General features: G+C 53.1%; 2 protein-coding genes and 1 pseudogene across 2 annotated transcripts; all 3 read right to left on the bottom strand.

Moving 5' to 3' along the window:
- Nucleotides 1–2,462: 2,462 nt before the first annotated feature.
- LOC133266343 (feather keratin 1-like) lies at nucleotides 2,463–3,273 on the bottom strand (annotated as a pseudogene).
- A 2,847-nt stretch (nucleotides 3,274–6,120) lies between these two features.
- Nucleotides 6,121–6,444, bottom strand: LOC133266272 (feather keratin 1-like). The gene has a single exon (XM_061447502.1). It carries the CDS (start codon nucleotides 6,433–6,435, stop codon nucleotides 6,121–6,123), a length of 315 nt encoding a protein of 104 aa, XP_061303486.1. The 5' UTR covers nucleotides 6,436–6,444.
- Nucleotides 6,445–12,277: 5,833 nt separating this feature from the next.
- On the bottom strand, nucleotides 12,278–12,948 carry LOC133266271 (feather keratin 1-like). The gene is made up of 2 exons (XM_061447501.1): nucleotides 12,937–12,948; nucleotides 12,278–12,632 (listed from the first exon to the last, which is right to left on the bottom strand). Exon 2 carries the CDS (start codon nucleotides 12,602–12,604, stop codon nucleotides 12,278–12,280), a length of 327 nt encoding a protein of 108 aa, XP_061303485.1. The 5' UTR covers nucleotides 12,605–12,632; nucleotides 12,937–12,948.
- Between the last annotated feature and the right edge of the window lie 2,115 nt (nucleotides 12,949–15,063).

Genomic DNA, 15,063 nt, shown 5'->3' with positions numbered 1-15,063 from the left:
TTAGGCCTTTCCTTTCCCATTGGGTGAGCTCTGTGGGTGTCAATGTGGATCTCCTGGTGCCCTTTGTGCTTTTATGGTTGTAGCTGGAGAAAGCTGGCTTCCTGCTTGGGGTTTTGACCTCCTAATGGTGTTCCAGGGGGTGGTGCTGAGGGCAGGCCTAGGTTGCCTCTTTGTTAGAGCAGACTCTTGTCCTGCTAGCCCAGGTTCAGTGTTGTTGAGGCCTGTGATGTGGGGATTCCTGACAGTGCCGTGGAAGTTGTGTGTTGACCCCTCTCTAGTGCTTCCCTGATTAGGGGTTGGCACATTTTCAGTCCGGACTCTGGTGTGACGCATTGCTAGATGTGGGGCACCTCACAAAGGCAGTTGTGGTTCTGGAGAGCCTGTGAGGATGTCAGTGGAAGAGGTTTTAGGGAGCAGTTGCCAGCGGAATCGTGCAGCAGGTTTGTGATCTTTGCCTGGGGTAGTGCCACTGCGTGACGCCATTTCTCTGCTCAGTGTTGACAGGTGAAAGTTGATTTGGAGATTAAAGAGGGGTTTGGATGCAGAGATGCTTTACATGGCCACAGAGGTTGGGCCCTGTTAGTGGTGGATTCATGCTGATGGGTTGATGCCTGGCAAGGCCTGCCCCGGTTCATCCAAGGTGAGTGTTTTGCAGGCTGATTGTCAGGTGAGCTGTTTTGTGGTTGGGGAAATTGATGTGAGGTCAGAGGGAGAGCTTTTGGACTGAATGCATGGTAGTCCCTGGGCCATGAAGGTCACCAATAATACTGAGGGAGCTGCCTGTAGTTCTTGGGAGGTGTGTCTTATGTATCTTAGGAGAAGTGGGAAACTAGAAGCTCTTGAGTCTGATCATGTTCCCATGGAAGGTGATGTAGGAAGTCTTCCTAGAAAGGACTGTGAATGTCTTCCCAGGAAGGACAAGAAATTGAGATGAAGTTCTAGCATATATTTGCAAATGGTAAATCATGCTTGATTGAACTCTGTCTCCTCTCCATGGGAGTGCCCATCATTGTGGATGAGGAGAAAACCATGGCTGGTGTTTCCTTTGAATTTCTTTGTAAAGTTTTTGACCCTTTCACCCCTCACATGCTCATCAACAAGCTGACAAAGTACCTTTTGTGTCTGGTGCCAGTGCACTGGGCTGCTGCGTGGTTGAAGGGCTGAGCCCAGCGGGTTGTGATGAGTAGCACAAAGTCCATTTGAAGGCAAGTCTCAAGTAGTGTAGCTCAGGAGTTGTACCTGGGGCCAACCCTGTTCCACATCCTCCTTAAGGACCGGGCCAATGTGATGGAGTGACCCCACAGCAAGATATCAGTTCATAGTCCTCATTTCTGAAAAGCTAGAAAGAAGAGCCGGGCTAACTACAGGCTGGTCAGTGTCATCTCTGTGCCAGAAGAGAGCATGGAGCAGATTCTCCTGGTAACTATGCCAAAACACTTGAAAAACACTGACAGCCAGAAGGGCTTCACAGTGGGTGAATCCTTCCTGACAAATTTGATGTCTTTCTATGAGGGGTTATAGCATTGGTGGTTAAGGGAAGATGTACTGTTGTCATATACCTGGACTTGTGCAAGGCATTTGATAGTGTCCCACACAATAACCTTGTCTGTAAAGCAGAGAGAGGTGGAGACGAAAGGTGAACCACTTGGTGGATATCTTGACCCATGACTCTTTTGTCATATTTTCTCTGTCTGTTTGCAGAGGAAAAGTGACGGAGTAGGTTAGCAGGCACCAGGCAGAGGTAACCCTGAACATATGGGGAACGTGTGACAGAGGCATGGCTGGAAGCGCATAAATGTTTCCAAGCCTTTGTTTGCGAAGGCAAGGAGCTGGTGTGATGTGCTGGAATCTCCCCGAGTGCCAGTGGGTGGTGTTGCTGGTGCTTTGCTTCCCAAGAGAGCTCTGGTGATGCCTGTTTCAACCCACCCCGTTGGCCTGTTGACCCCTGTTGTTGTGCTGGGTGCGACTGGATGAGCCTTTGGGGAAAAAGTGAAGAGGAAGGGCCTGAGGCTGGGATGCAGGAGAACTTTATTGACGAAAAAATATAGTGGAAAGGCAGGAGCACCAAGAGGGAGGGAACCAGTCAGAGGTACGAGTAGGGCCACCATAGGAAGTTTTACATAGCAGCTATTGCTAGAGACCTGATGTCCTTATCTCTCATGGTGTAATCGTAACGGTGTTGGTTCCTGGTAGGATTTGGCTTGTGAGAACTCCCTTGCAGCAGAGAGGTTGGGACATATTAGAAGGGACAATGCAGAGAAGAAAGTGAGAGAAGAGGAGGAGGTCCATGGGCCTTGGTTACAGGTAGCATTGCCTGAACCCTTTCCCTGCTTGGTTTCATTCTGCCTTCAGAGGAGCAGTACTGGATGGAGAATGTATAGGCCAACAGTGGCGCAGACATGCTTTCTGATTCCTTGCTGTGGCTTCCAGGGTGGTTGGTGTTACGGTGCTGTCAATGGCCCTTAGCAGATGTCGCAGCCTCTTCCCCTTCCGTAGCAGCCCAGGCCTCCGAAGCCGTAGCCAAGGCCGTAGCCGAAGCCCCCAGAGGAGACGGGCACTCCCTGGGCGCTGAGGACGTTGCCCACGGCAGCGGATGAGGAGGATCCGACGGCGGTGCTCTGGGGGAAGGAGCTGAGGATGGGTCCTGGCAGGGTGACCAGCACGGTGGAAGGCTGGATGACGACGCGGGAGTCCTCGCACTGCCTGACACAGGGCTCGTTGCAGCTGTTGGCCAGCGGGGTGGGTCCGCAGGGGCGGCAGAGGTCGTAGCAGGCCATGTCTGTGGTGTGGAGGGGCCCTGGCAGGGGAGAGGAGAGGAGAGGAGAGGAGAGGAGAGGGGAGGAGAGAATGGACAAGAGGGTGTGGGGAGAGCGGAGGGTGTGGGGGTGCGAGGGGTTGTGGTGCAGGAGGGCGAGGCAGTGGGGAGGCTGGTGTGGGGCTGTGGGGCTGTGGGTCTGGGGAGGCGTGAGGGGTGCTGAGGCTGGGGCAGAGCGTGCTGGAAGAGCCGGGGCAGGGGGGCAGGAGCAGAGGGTAAGGGGCTTGAGGCTCACCTTGTTGAGCGCGCAGGAGAAGGCCTCAGTAGAAGCGAGTGAGGGACAGAGGCTCTGGGCCGGCTTTTATGCTGGTCCCCGAGGGGCGGGACAGCCTTTGCGCATGGCAGCATTTGTCAGCAAGCAGCTGGTGCGTGCCACAGCCTGGCAAGTCATGAGCTGGGGCGTGTTCACCTTCCCACAGCGCTCCCTTGGCATGTCCTCCTGGTGAGGACGTGTTCATCCGGCCCTGGCGGCAGCCTTGAAGTCAGAGTAGGTGTTTGGGACGATTTGCATGGAAGATGCCTGTCAGGCTGTTCTGCAGATACAGCCATGGCCTTGGAGGCGTGGGGTGTCATCACTGCGGTCATTCCGTGGCACTTATGTGTTGTGGTTTTTGGTGCCTTGTGAAGAGGTGGCTCCATGTTCATTGCAGCCCTGTCGGGCTGGTCTGGGCTCTGGAGTTTTGGTGGCATGAGGGGCTGCCTCTTCCATCCCACTTTTCCCTCCCTGCCTTGCTGCTAAGTCCCTTCGCTTGTCTTTAGGCCTGTCCTTTTCCATTGGGTGAGCTCTGTGGGTGTCAATGTGGATCTCCTTGTGCCCTTTGTGCTTTTATGGTTGTAGCTGGAGAAAGGGGGCTGCCTACTTGGGTTTTTGCCCACCTAGTGGTGTTCCAGGGGGTGGTGCTGAGGGCAGGCCTAGGTGGGCTCTTTGTTAGAGCAGGCTCTTGTCCTGCTAGCCCACGTTCAGTGTTGTTGAGGCCTGTGATGTGGGGATTCCTGACAATGCCGTAGAAGTCGTGTGTTGGCCCCTCTCTAGTGCTTCCCTGATTAGGGGTTGGCACATTTTCAGTCCAGACTCTGGTGTGACGCATTGCTAGATGTGGGGCACCTCACAAAGGCAGTTGTGGTTCTGGAGAGCCTGTGAGGATGTCAGTGGAAGAGGTTTTAGGGAGCAGTTGCCAGCGGAATCGTGCACCAGGTTTGTGATCTTTGCCTGGGGTAGCGCCACTGCGTGACGCCATTTCTCTGCTCAGTGTTGACAGGTGAAAGTTGATTTGGAGATTAAAGAGGGGTTTGGATGCAGAGATGCTTTACATGGCCACAGAGGTTGGGCCCTGTTAGTGGTGGATTCATGCTGATGGGTTGATGCCTGGCAAGGCCTGCCCCGGTTCATCCAAGGTGAGTGTTTTGCAGGCTGATTGTCAGGTGAGCTGTTTTGTGGTTGGGGAAATTGAAGGGAGGTCAGAGGGAGAGCTTTTGGACTGGGTGCATGGAAGTCCTTGGGGCATGAAGGTAACCAATAATACTGAGGGAGCTGCCTGTTCTTCTTGGGAGGTGTGTCTTATGTATTTCAGGAGAGTTAATAATGCCTGGAAGTGGTTCCTGAAGAGTAGACAGGAGCTGAATGGCCTCTTCTTTTGAAGAAGACTAGGAAGGCACAACTGGGAAGCTAGAAGCTCTTGACTGATCATGTTCGCATGGAAGGTGATGTAGGAAGTCTTCCTAGAAAGGACTGTGAATGCCAGGAAGGACAAGAAATTGAGATGAAGTTCTAGCATGTATTTGCAAATGGTAAATCATGATTGATTGAACTCTGTCTCCTCTACATGGGAGTGCCCATCATTGTGGATGAGGAGACAGCCATAGCTGGTGCTTACCTTGAATTTCTTTGTAAAGTCTTTGACCCTTTCACCCCTCACATGCTCATCCACAAGCTGACAAAGTACCTTTTGTGTCTGGTGCCAGTGCACTGGGCTTCTGCGTAGTTGAAGGGCTGAGCCCAGCGGGTTGTGATGAGTAGGAGAAAGTCCATTTGAGGGCAAGTCTCAAGTAGTGTAGCTCAGGAGTTGTACCTGGGGCCAACCCTGTTCCACATCCTCCTTAAGGACCGGGCCAATGTGATGGAGTGACCCCACAGCAAGTGGTCAATTCATAGTCCTCATTTTGAAAAAGCTAGAAAGAAGAGCCGGGCTAACTACAGGCTGGTCAGCGTCATCTCTGTGCCAGAAGAGAGCATGGAGCAGATTCTCCTGGTAACTATGCCAAAACACTTGTAAAAGGGAGAAGGTCATCACTGACAGCCAGAAGGGCTTCAGAGTGGGTGAATCCTTCCTGACAAGTTTGGTGTCTTTCTATGAGGGGTTATAGCATTGGTGGTTAAGGGAAGATGTACTGTTGTCATATACCTGGACTTGTGCAAAGCATTTGATAGTCTCCCAATCAATAACCTTGTCTCTAAAGCAGAGAGAGGTGGAGACGAAAGGTGAACCACTTGGTGGATATCTTGACCCATGACTCTTTTGTCATATTTTCTCTATCTGTTTGCAGAGCAGGAGTGATGGATTAGGTTAGCAGGCACCAGGCAGAGGTAACACAGAACATATGAGGAACGTGCGACAGAGGCATGGCTGGAAGCGCATAAATGTTTCCAAGCATTTGTTTACAGAGGCAAGGAGCTGGTGTGATGTGCGGGAATCTCCTGGAGTGGCAGTGGGTGGTGTTGCTGGTGCTATGCTTCCCAAGAGAGCTCTGGTGATGCCTGTTTCAACCCACCCCGATGGCCTGTTGAGCCCTGTTGTTGTGCTGGGTGTGACTGGCCGAGCCTTTGGGGAAAAAGTGAAGAGGAAGGGCCTGAGGCTGGGATGCAGGAGAACTTTATTGACGAAAAAAAATAGTGGAAAGACAGGAGCACCAAGAGGGAGGGAACCAGTCAGAGGTACGAGTAGGGCCACCATTGGAAGTTTTACACAGCAGCTATTGCTAGAGACCTGACGTCCTTGTCTGTCACGGTGTAATCGTAACGGTGTTGGTCCCCGGTAGGATTTGGCTTGTGAGAACTCGCTTGCAGCAGAGAGGTTGGGACATATTAGAAGGGACAATGCAGAGACGAAAGTGAGAGAAGATGAGGAGGTCCATGGGCCTTGGTTACATGTGGCATTGCCTGACCCCTTTCCCTGCTTGGTTTCATTCTGTCTTCAGAGGAGCAGTACTGGATGGAGAATGTATAAGCCAACAGTGGCGCAGACATGCTTTCTGATTCCTTGCTGTGGCTTCCAGGGTGGTTGGTGTTACGGTGCTGTCAATGGCCCTTAGCAGATGTCGCAGCCTCTTCCCCTTCCGTAGCAGCCCAGGCCTCCGAAGCCGTAGCCAAGGCCGTAGCCGAAGCCCCCAGAGGAGACGGGCACTCCCTGGGCGCTGAGGACGTTGCCCACGGCAGCGGATGAGGAGGATCCGACGGCGGTGCTCTGGGGGAAGGAGCTGAGGATGGGTCCTGGCAGGGTGACCAGCACGGCGGGAGGCTGGATGACGACGCGGGAGTCCTCGCACTGCCTGACACAGGGCTCGTTGCAGCTGTTGGCCAGCGGGGTGGGTCCGCAGGGGTGGCAGAGGTCATAGCAGGCCATGTCTGTGGTGTGGAGGGGCCCTGGCAGGGGAGAGGAGAGGAGAGGAGAGAAGAGAGGGTGTGGGGAGAGCGGAGGGCGTGGGAGTGCGAGGGGCAGTGGTGCAGGAGGGCGAGGCAGTGGGGAGGCTGGTGTGGGGTTGTGGTGCTGGGGAGGCGTGAGGGGTGCTGAGGCTGGGGCAGAGCGTGCTGGAAGAGCCGGGGCAGGGGGGCAGGAGCAGAGGGCAAGGGGCTTGAGGCTCACCTTGTTGAGCGCGCAGGAGAAGGCGTCAGCAGAGGCGAGTGAGGGACAGAGGCTCTGGGCCGGCTTTTATGCTGGTCCTGGAGAGCCTGAGGGGGCTGAGAGAGCCTTTGTGCATGACAGCATGTTTGTGCAAGCAGCTGGTGCATGTCAGATCCTTGCAGGTAATTACCTGTGTGTTTTCCTTCCAAGAATTCTGGAAGTTCATGTCCTCCTGTTGAGGACGTGTCCTTCTGGCCCTGGCGGCAGCTTTTAAGTACTAGAGACCAAAGGCTTGGTGTTGATGGTGCTTGTCAGGGCAATTTGCAGAACATGCAGCAAAAGCTTTGGAGAGGTGGGGTTGTCATCATTGATGTCATCCTGTGACACTCATGGCTGTGGTTTGTGGCTGGGTTGTGAAGAGGGGGCCCCATGTCCTTGTAGCCCTGGGTCTGTGCTGGCTGTGAGAGGGTGCCCCTTCCATTGCATTAGGTTCCTCCCTGACTTGCTGCAAGGTCAGTAGTCCTGTCTGTAGGCCTGTCCTTTCCTGTTGGGTGAGCTCTATGGGTGTCGTGGTGCCTTTTCATGCTGTAGGGTTGTACTTGTGATGGGCTCACGTGGGAAGTTTCTGTTAGAAGATGCAAGAAGCTTCCCCCATGTCTCAAAGAGGAGGGCCCTGGCTTTGTGCTGAATGAAGCTGGAACAGCTTTAGTAGAAGAAAGGGTGAGGAGGTGTCAGAGACCTGTATGCAGGAGAACTTTATTGAGGCAAAAGAGTGAAAAAGTACAGGCATAATGTGGAAGAGAGCTGTCTCAGGTGCAAGAAGGGTGCCCATGCACTGAGGTCTTCTGTTTGCCACAGAGCTTGTCAGAGCTTTGAGGTCTTCCTGACTTGCCTGGTGTGGAGCGCAGTGGAGGTCCCCTCATGATATTTAGCCAGTGAGATGCAGTTTTCAGCACACAGTTCTGGACATAGCTGACAGGGTGATGCAAAGAAGGAATTTGAAGACGAGGAGGAAGTCTGGGAGTTGCCAGGCAGCCTGGTCTGTCCCCTTCCCTGCTTTCCTTGTGCCTTAAGAGAAGGAGCTGCGGAAGGTGTGTGGATGTCCCTGAATTGCCCCAGAGGTGCATCCACGATCTGTGTCTCTGCTTCTAGGACGTACTTGAGTGGTTTTGGGAATGTTGTCTAGGGCCCTTAGCTGGTGTTGCAGCCTCTTCCTGTGTGACCTCAGAGCAGAGGGATGTTGGCTTGGGGTCTCCTGCGCAGATGCTCCAGAGCCTCTGCAGCAGGGATGATGGTGGTCAGGAGACCTCCTTCATGAGCCACTGTGGAGCCTGCAGTGAAGAGCAGCTGGTGGCCTGAGCTTCCCCCCAAGGCAGCATCTGGGGACTGCATAGCATGACACCATGGCCTGGGGACTCTGACGTGTGTGGAATGGGGTGCGTGCAGCAAGAAGGTCAGTGCTACAAACACCTAAACTTCTGTCAGATGAGGACCACTGAGTAAGGAGGTCCGTAGTGCATGGGCTATCCATAGTCCTTGTAGCATGTGGGGATGGGGCCATGAGTCCCTGTGTTGGTGGCCTTGGAACCCTCCATGAGTAGTCTCATGAGCCTGGGGAGACATCATCACCGTAATGCTCAGGAGGGTGTTGTTATGCTCAAGACTTAGTTTGAGGCAGTGGTGGGCTTGTGTCACATTGTGGAAGCACCCCAGATGCCAGTCTTTATTTGTGATGGTTACCTGTTTCCCAGGAAAATCCATGTGGCCTTTTTCATCCACACTGATGGCCTGTTGAGCCCTAACTTTGTGCTGCATGAGGTTGGAAGAGCTTCAGTTGCAGAAAGGAAGAGGAGGGGTCATAGGCTGGGATGCAGGAGAGCTTTATTGAGGCAACAGAGTGAAAAGGTGCAAGCATAACGTGGAAGAGAGCTGTTCTGACGTGCAAGCAGGGAAACCATCAACTGCGGTCTTCTGTTTGCAGTAGCTTTTGTCACAGTACTGAGGTCTTCCTACCCGAAACTGGGAGTTGACAACTGGAGGTTCCCCGATGATTTTTTAGCTTGTGAGATGCTGTTTGTGGTTCACGGTACTGGACATAGTAGATGGGTGGATGCAAAGAAGGAAGTGTGTGAAGAGGAGAGGTCCACGGGGCATGTTACTAGGCAGCATGTTCTGTCCCCTTCCCTGCTTGCTTTGTGCCATGAGAGAAGGAGCTGCAGAAGGTGAGCTGATGTGCCAGCATTACCACGGATGCGCATCCACAATCCCTGTTGTTGCTTCCAGGATGTGGGTGGTTTCAGTGAGGTGAGGTGGTGAGAGGCCTTACAGATGGAGGCTTTCACCTTATTCTTCCCCCCCCATCCTCTTTTGGAAGAGGAGTGATAGAGCACTTGCTCAGTGAGCACTTGTTGCCCAGCCAAGCTCCACTCAGAGGCACCCATCTTTGCAGCCGAGCTGGGTCACAGGCTTGGTCCTGCACTTGTCCTCAGTGCCCCATGCAGGGCCTTGCTGGACCAAGGTGGGGAGGATTGTGACCTCAGAGTGGGGACTTTGTTTGTGACCTCAGAGCAGAAGGGTGGTATCTTGGGGTCCCCTGCAGAGGTGGTCCAGAGACTCTGCAGCAGGGAGGATGGTGGTCAGGAGACCCCCTGCGTGGGTCTCTGCTGGGCTTTTCAATGAAGAGTTGCTGATGGCTTGGGGAACCTCCAAGTCATCATTTGTGAACTCTACAGCAAGGTGAGACCAGGGCCAGGGAACTCTGGCGTGTGTAGAATGGGGACCTTTCATCCAGAAGGTCAGTGAAACAAGGACACCCACCTGAGTCAGAAGAGGATCTCAGAGCAGGAAGGGTGGTGACCTGCACACACTGCATGGGATACCCAAGGTCCTTGCAGCAAGGGGGACGGGACCATGATTCTCTCAGTGGGTGGCCGTGGGACTCCATCCAAATGGTCTCGTGAGTCTGTGGTGGTTCCATCAGAGGCATGCTCATGGCAGTGTTGTCATGTTCAAGACTGTCTTTGAGCCAGAACTTGCTCAAACCTCTATCACGTTGTGAAAGCACCCCAGGTGCCAGCCGTTGTTGGTTGTGGTGGTATATTTCCCAGGAGAATTTTGGTGGCCTTTTTCACTCACACTGACTGCCTGTTGAGCCCTGGCTTTGTGCTGCGTGAAGTCGGAAGAGTCATGGTAGAAGAATGGGGAAGAGGTGTCAGAGGTTGGGATGCAGAACTTTATTGAGACAAAAGCATGAAGATATACAAGCATAAGGAGGAAGAGAGGTGAGGTGCAAGTATGGTGACCATGCACTGCGGTCTTCTGTACGCACTAGATTTTGTCAGAGCAGTGAGGTCTTTCAGTCTTCACTGGGGAGAAACCCACTGGAGGTCCCCTACTGCTGATTAGCCTGTAAGATGCTGGTGGAGCACACAGTACTACACACAGTAGATGGGGTGGTGCAGAGGAGGAATTTGGAGAAGAAGAAGAAGACATCCATGGGCCATGTTACCAGGCAGCCTGGTCGGGCCCCTTCCCTGCTTGCTTTGTGCCACAGGAGAAGGAATTGTGGAAGGTGAACTGGTGTGCCAGCATTACCCCAGACGTGCTTCCACTATCTGTGTCTGTGCTTCTAGAATGTACGTGAGTGGTTTCAGGCATGTTGTCAATGGCCCTTAGCAGATGTTGTATCCCCTTCCTCTGCCGTAGCAGCCCAGGCCTCCGAAGCTGTAGCCAAGGCCATAGCCGAAGCCCCCAGAGGAGACGGGCACTCCCTGGGCGCTGAGGACGTTGCCCACGGCAGCGGATGAGGAGGATCCGACAGCGGTGCTCTGGGGGAAGGAGCTGAGGATGGGTCACTGGCTGTAGTGGGTTTAGGTGGAAATGTTTTGGTAGCCATTGGGCTGCTGTGTTGGTTCTGTGTGAAGATGCCAGAAGCTTTTTCCAAGTCCAATAGAGACTGCTGGAAGGACTCAGATAAGTTTGTGGAGGGCTGTTTCCTGTGGAAGAGGCCCCGTGATGGAGGAGGGCAAGAGTGTAAGGGGGAAGGAAGAGCAGAGACAGTGTGGAGTGAACTAACCACAATTCCCATTCCATCTCTCTGTGCTATTTTGCACAAGGGAGTAAGTAATTTGGAAGGGAAGATGAACCCTGAAGAAGGGAGAGTTTGGGGGAAGGTTTTTTAATAATTGTGTTTATTTCTCTTAATTCTGCTTTGACTTTTGATAAATTAATTTCACTGAGTCAAGTCTGTTTTGCTGCTGCTGGGACGTGGTGTGTGATCTCCTTGTCCTTGTGTCTACTTAGGATATTCTCCCCCTACCCGATTGAGGCAGAATAGTGCTAAAGCCGCTCACTGAGCACTTGGTGCCCAGCCAAGGTCAAACCACCTCAGAGCCTCATCTTCACGGGAGAACAGGGGTACAGGCTTGTTCCTCCACCTTGTTCCGAGTGCCCATTCAGGGCCCCATTGAGCCAATGTAAGGAGGATTGTGACCTCACACTGGGGGCTTTCTGTGTGACCTCAGAGCAGAGGGATCTTGGCTTTGGGGTCCCCTGTAGATTTGTTCCAGAAACAGAGCAGCAAGGAGGATGATCGGCCCAAAGACTGCTTGCACTGTTGGAGCCTTCAGTGATGAGAGGCTGGTACCCTCTGTGCATCCTGCTAAGGCATCATTTGTGGACCCCATAGCAAGCTGAGACCATGAGCTGTGGACTCTGACATGGATGGAATGGGGAAAATGCAGCCAGAAAGTCAGTGCAACAGGAACACACCCCTGGGTAAGAGAAGGATCCCAGAGCAGGACGGTGGTCACCTGGGCACCCTGCATAGGATACCCATGCTCTTGGAAGCAGTCAGTGACAGAGCGCTGAGTTCCTTTGTGGTTGGCCCTGGGACTGCATTCAGATGTTCTCATGAGCCTGGGGTGATTCCATAAGAGTCGTGCACAGGGGAGCAATGTCATGTTCAATGCTTTCTTTGTGGCAGTAATGAGCTTCTGTCCCATTTGGGAAGGCTTCCATGGGTCAGTCTGTTTTGTTGCTGGTTGTGGTGGCATATTTTCTAGAAAAAACTTTGTGGCTCTTCTTCACTCACTCTAATGGCCTGTTGAACCCTGGCTTTGTGCTGCGTGGAGTTGGAAGACCCTTGATAGAGGAAAAGGAGAGGAGGCGTCACAGGCTTGGATGCAGAAGAACTTTATTGTGACAAGAGTGAAAATGTAAAAGCATGAAGTGGTAGAGAGCTGGTCTAAGGTGCGAGTACAGTGACAGTCCTCTGAGATTTTCTGTTTGCAGTAGATTTTGTCAGAACACTGAGGTTGTCCTGCCTTGAATTGGGGCAGTCCCTTGAATCTTTCTTAGCTTGTGAGATGCTGGTTGTGCCAGAGAGTACTGGACATAGGAGATGGTTGATGCAGAAAAGGAAGTAAGAGAACAGGAGGAGGTCCATGGGGCATATTACCATCAGCGCAGGCTGGGCCCCTGCCCTGCTACCTTTCTTGATGCCTTGAGAGCAGAACCTGTGGACAGCAAATATATGTGTCTAAAACAGTCTGGGAGTGCATCCTCAGTCTTTTGCGCTGCTTAAAGGGTGTTGTTGCTGTTGTCAGGGTGTTGTCAAGGGCCCTTAGCAGATGTCGCAGCCTCTTCCCCTTCCGTAGGAGCCCAGGCCTCCGAAGCCGTAGCCGAAGCCGTAGCCAAGGCCGTAGCCGAAGCCCCCAGAGGAGACGGGCACTCCCTGGGCACTGAGGACGTTGCCCACGGCAGCGGATGAGGAGGATCCGACGGCGGTGCTCTGGGGGAAGGAGCTGAGGATGGGTCCTGGCAGGGTGACCAGCACGGCGGGAGGCTGGATGACGACACGGGAGTCCTCGCACTGCCTGACACAGGGCTCGTTGCAGCTGTTGGCCAGCGGGGTGGGTCCGCAGGGGCGGCAGAGGTCGTAGCAGGCCATGTCTGTGGTGTGGAGGGGCCCTGGAAGACTAAAGGAGAGGAGAGAATGGAAGAGAGGGTGTGGGGAGAGCGGAGGACTTGGGGGTGCGAGGGGCAGTGGTGCAGGAGGGGGAGGCAGTGGGGAGGCTGGTGTCGGGCTGTGGTGCTGGGGAGGCGTGAGGGGTGCTGAGGCTGGGGCAGAGCGTGCTGGAAGAGCCGGGGCAGGGGGGCAGGAGCAGAGGGCAAGGGGCTTGAGGCTCACCTTGTTGAGCGCGCAGGAGAAGGCGTCAGCAGAGGCGAGTGAGGGACAGAGGCTCTGGGCCGGCTTTTATGCTGGTCCCCGAGAGGCGGTACAGCCTTTGCGCATGGCAGCATTTGTCAGCAAGCAGCTGGTGCGTGCCACAGCCTGGCAAGTCATGAGCTGTGTTTGTGTTTTCCTTCCCAGAACACTCCCTTTGCATGTCCTCCTGCTGAGGACGTGTCCATCTGGCCCTGGCGGCCGCTTTGAAGTGTAATAATTTAAGGCCAAATACTTCGTGTTTGTGCTGCTTTTTGGGACACTTGGCAGAAGTTGCAACCAAAGTGCTTGAGAGGTGGGGTGATGTGAGTGAGGTCATCCTGTGGCACTCATTAGGTGTGGTTTGCAAGTGCGTTGTGAAGTGGGGGCCCCATGTCATCACAGCCCTGTCAGGCTGGACTGGGCTTTAGAGCTGTGGTGGCTGTGAGGGGCTGCCCCTTCAATCGCATTCAGTCCCTCCCCATCTTGCTGCCAGCTTGATAAGCCTGTCTTCAGGCCTGTCCTTTCCTGTTGGGTGAGCTCTGTGGGTGTCCTGGGTCCCAGTTGTTCTTCTAAGGTTGCCAGCTGATGTACTGGGTTTATGGAGTTAACTTAAGTTTATTTAAGTTATTATGTATTTAACTTTATTCAGAGGAAGGAGTGGCAGAAGCAACAAGTGTTGAAATGATCATAATGCTTTTTCTCCATCCCCCTTTGTCATTCTGGGAGAGGGAGTATGTATTTCAGGAGGGGAGCTTAACCTGCAGTAGGGGAGGGCTGGGAGAATCTGTTTAAAAAATTTCTTTTTTTTTTTGTTTTTCTCATAATTCTACTCTGTCTTTTGATTTTGATAAATGAATTTCCCCAAGCAAAGTCTGTTCTGGTGGCACAGGAAAACAGTGAGTGATCTCCATGTGGTTACCTCAACTCGGGAGCCTTTTGTCGTATTCTTCTTCTACATAGTAGAGGAAATGATAGAGCAGCTCAGTGAGGACTTTTCACCCAGCCAAGGTTAACCCAGCACAGAGCCCCACGTTTGCAGCAGAGCTGGGTCACAGGCTTATAGAATAGAAAAGATCATAGAAGAGTTTGTGTTGGAAAGGACCTTAAGATCATCTAGTTCCACTCCCCCTGCCATGGGCAGGGACACCTCACACTAAACCATGTCACCCAAGGCTCTGTCCAACCCGGCCTTGAGCATTTCCAGGGATGGAGCATTCACAACTTCCTTGGGCAACCCATTCCAGTGCCTCACCATCCTAACAGTAAAAAATTTCCTTCTTATATCCAATCTAAACTTCCCCTGTCTAAGTTCTAACCCGTTACCCTTGTCCTATCACTACAAACCCTAATGAAGAGTCCCTCCCCGACACCCTTATAGGCTACCTTCAGACACTTGAAGCTGCTCTGAGGTCCCTACACAGCCTTCTCTTCTCCAGGCTGAACAGCCCCAATGTTCCCAGCCTATCTTCAGACAGGAGGTGCTTCACTCCCTGATCATCCTCGTGGCCTCATCTGGGCTTATTCCAACAGTTCCATGTCCTTTTTATGTTGAGGACACCAGAACTGCACACAATGCTCCAGGTGAGGTCTCACAAGAGCAGTGTGGAGGGGAGGATCACCACCTTCAACCTGCTGGTCACGCTCCTTTTGATGCAGCCCAGGATACGGTTGCTTTCTGGGCTGCAAGCGCACACTGAAGCCGGCTCATGTTCATTTTCTCATCAACCAACACCCCCAAGTCCTTCTCCTCAGGGCTGCTCTGAATCTCTTCTCTGCCCAACCTGTAGCTGTGCCTGGGATTGCTCTGACCCAGGTGTAGGACCTTGCACTTGGCTTGGTTAAACCTCATGAGGTTGGCATCAGCCCACCTCACAAGCGTGTCAAGGTCCTTCTGGATGGCATTCCTTCCCTTCAGGGTATCAACTGAGTGGTCCATCCATCAAATTGATGTCGCTCCAATTTAGAGACAAGGATGTCATGTGGGACAGTGTTGAACGCTTCACACAAGTCCAGGTAGATGACATCAACTGCTCTACCCCTGTCCATCAGTTCTGTAGCCCCATCATAGAGGGCCACCAAATTGGTCAGGCAGGATTTCCCCTTAGTGAAGCCATACTGGCTGTCACCAAGCACCTTGTTGATTTTCACGTGCATTAGCATGCCATCCAGGAGAATCTGCTCCAAGATTTTGCCAGGCACAG

Source organism: Pezoporus flaviventris, unplaced genomic scaffold (assembly GCF_033815535.1).
Source record: "Pezoporus flaviventris isolate CSIRO_AGI_PZ_B2104156 unplaced genomic scaffold, CSIRO_AGI_Pfla_v1 ptg000007l, whole genome shotgun sequence".
NCBI lineage: Eukaryota > Metazoa > Chordata > Aves > Psittaciformes > Psittacidae > Pezoporus > Pezoporus flaviventris.
The sequence above is the reverse complement of the archived record's forward strand: the minus strand, read 5'-3'. Positions and strand labels throughout refer to the sequence as shown.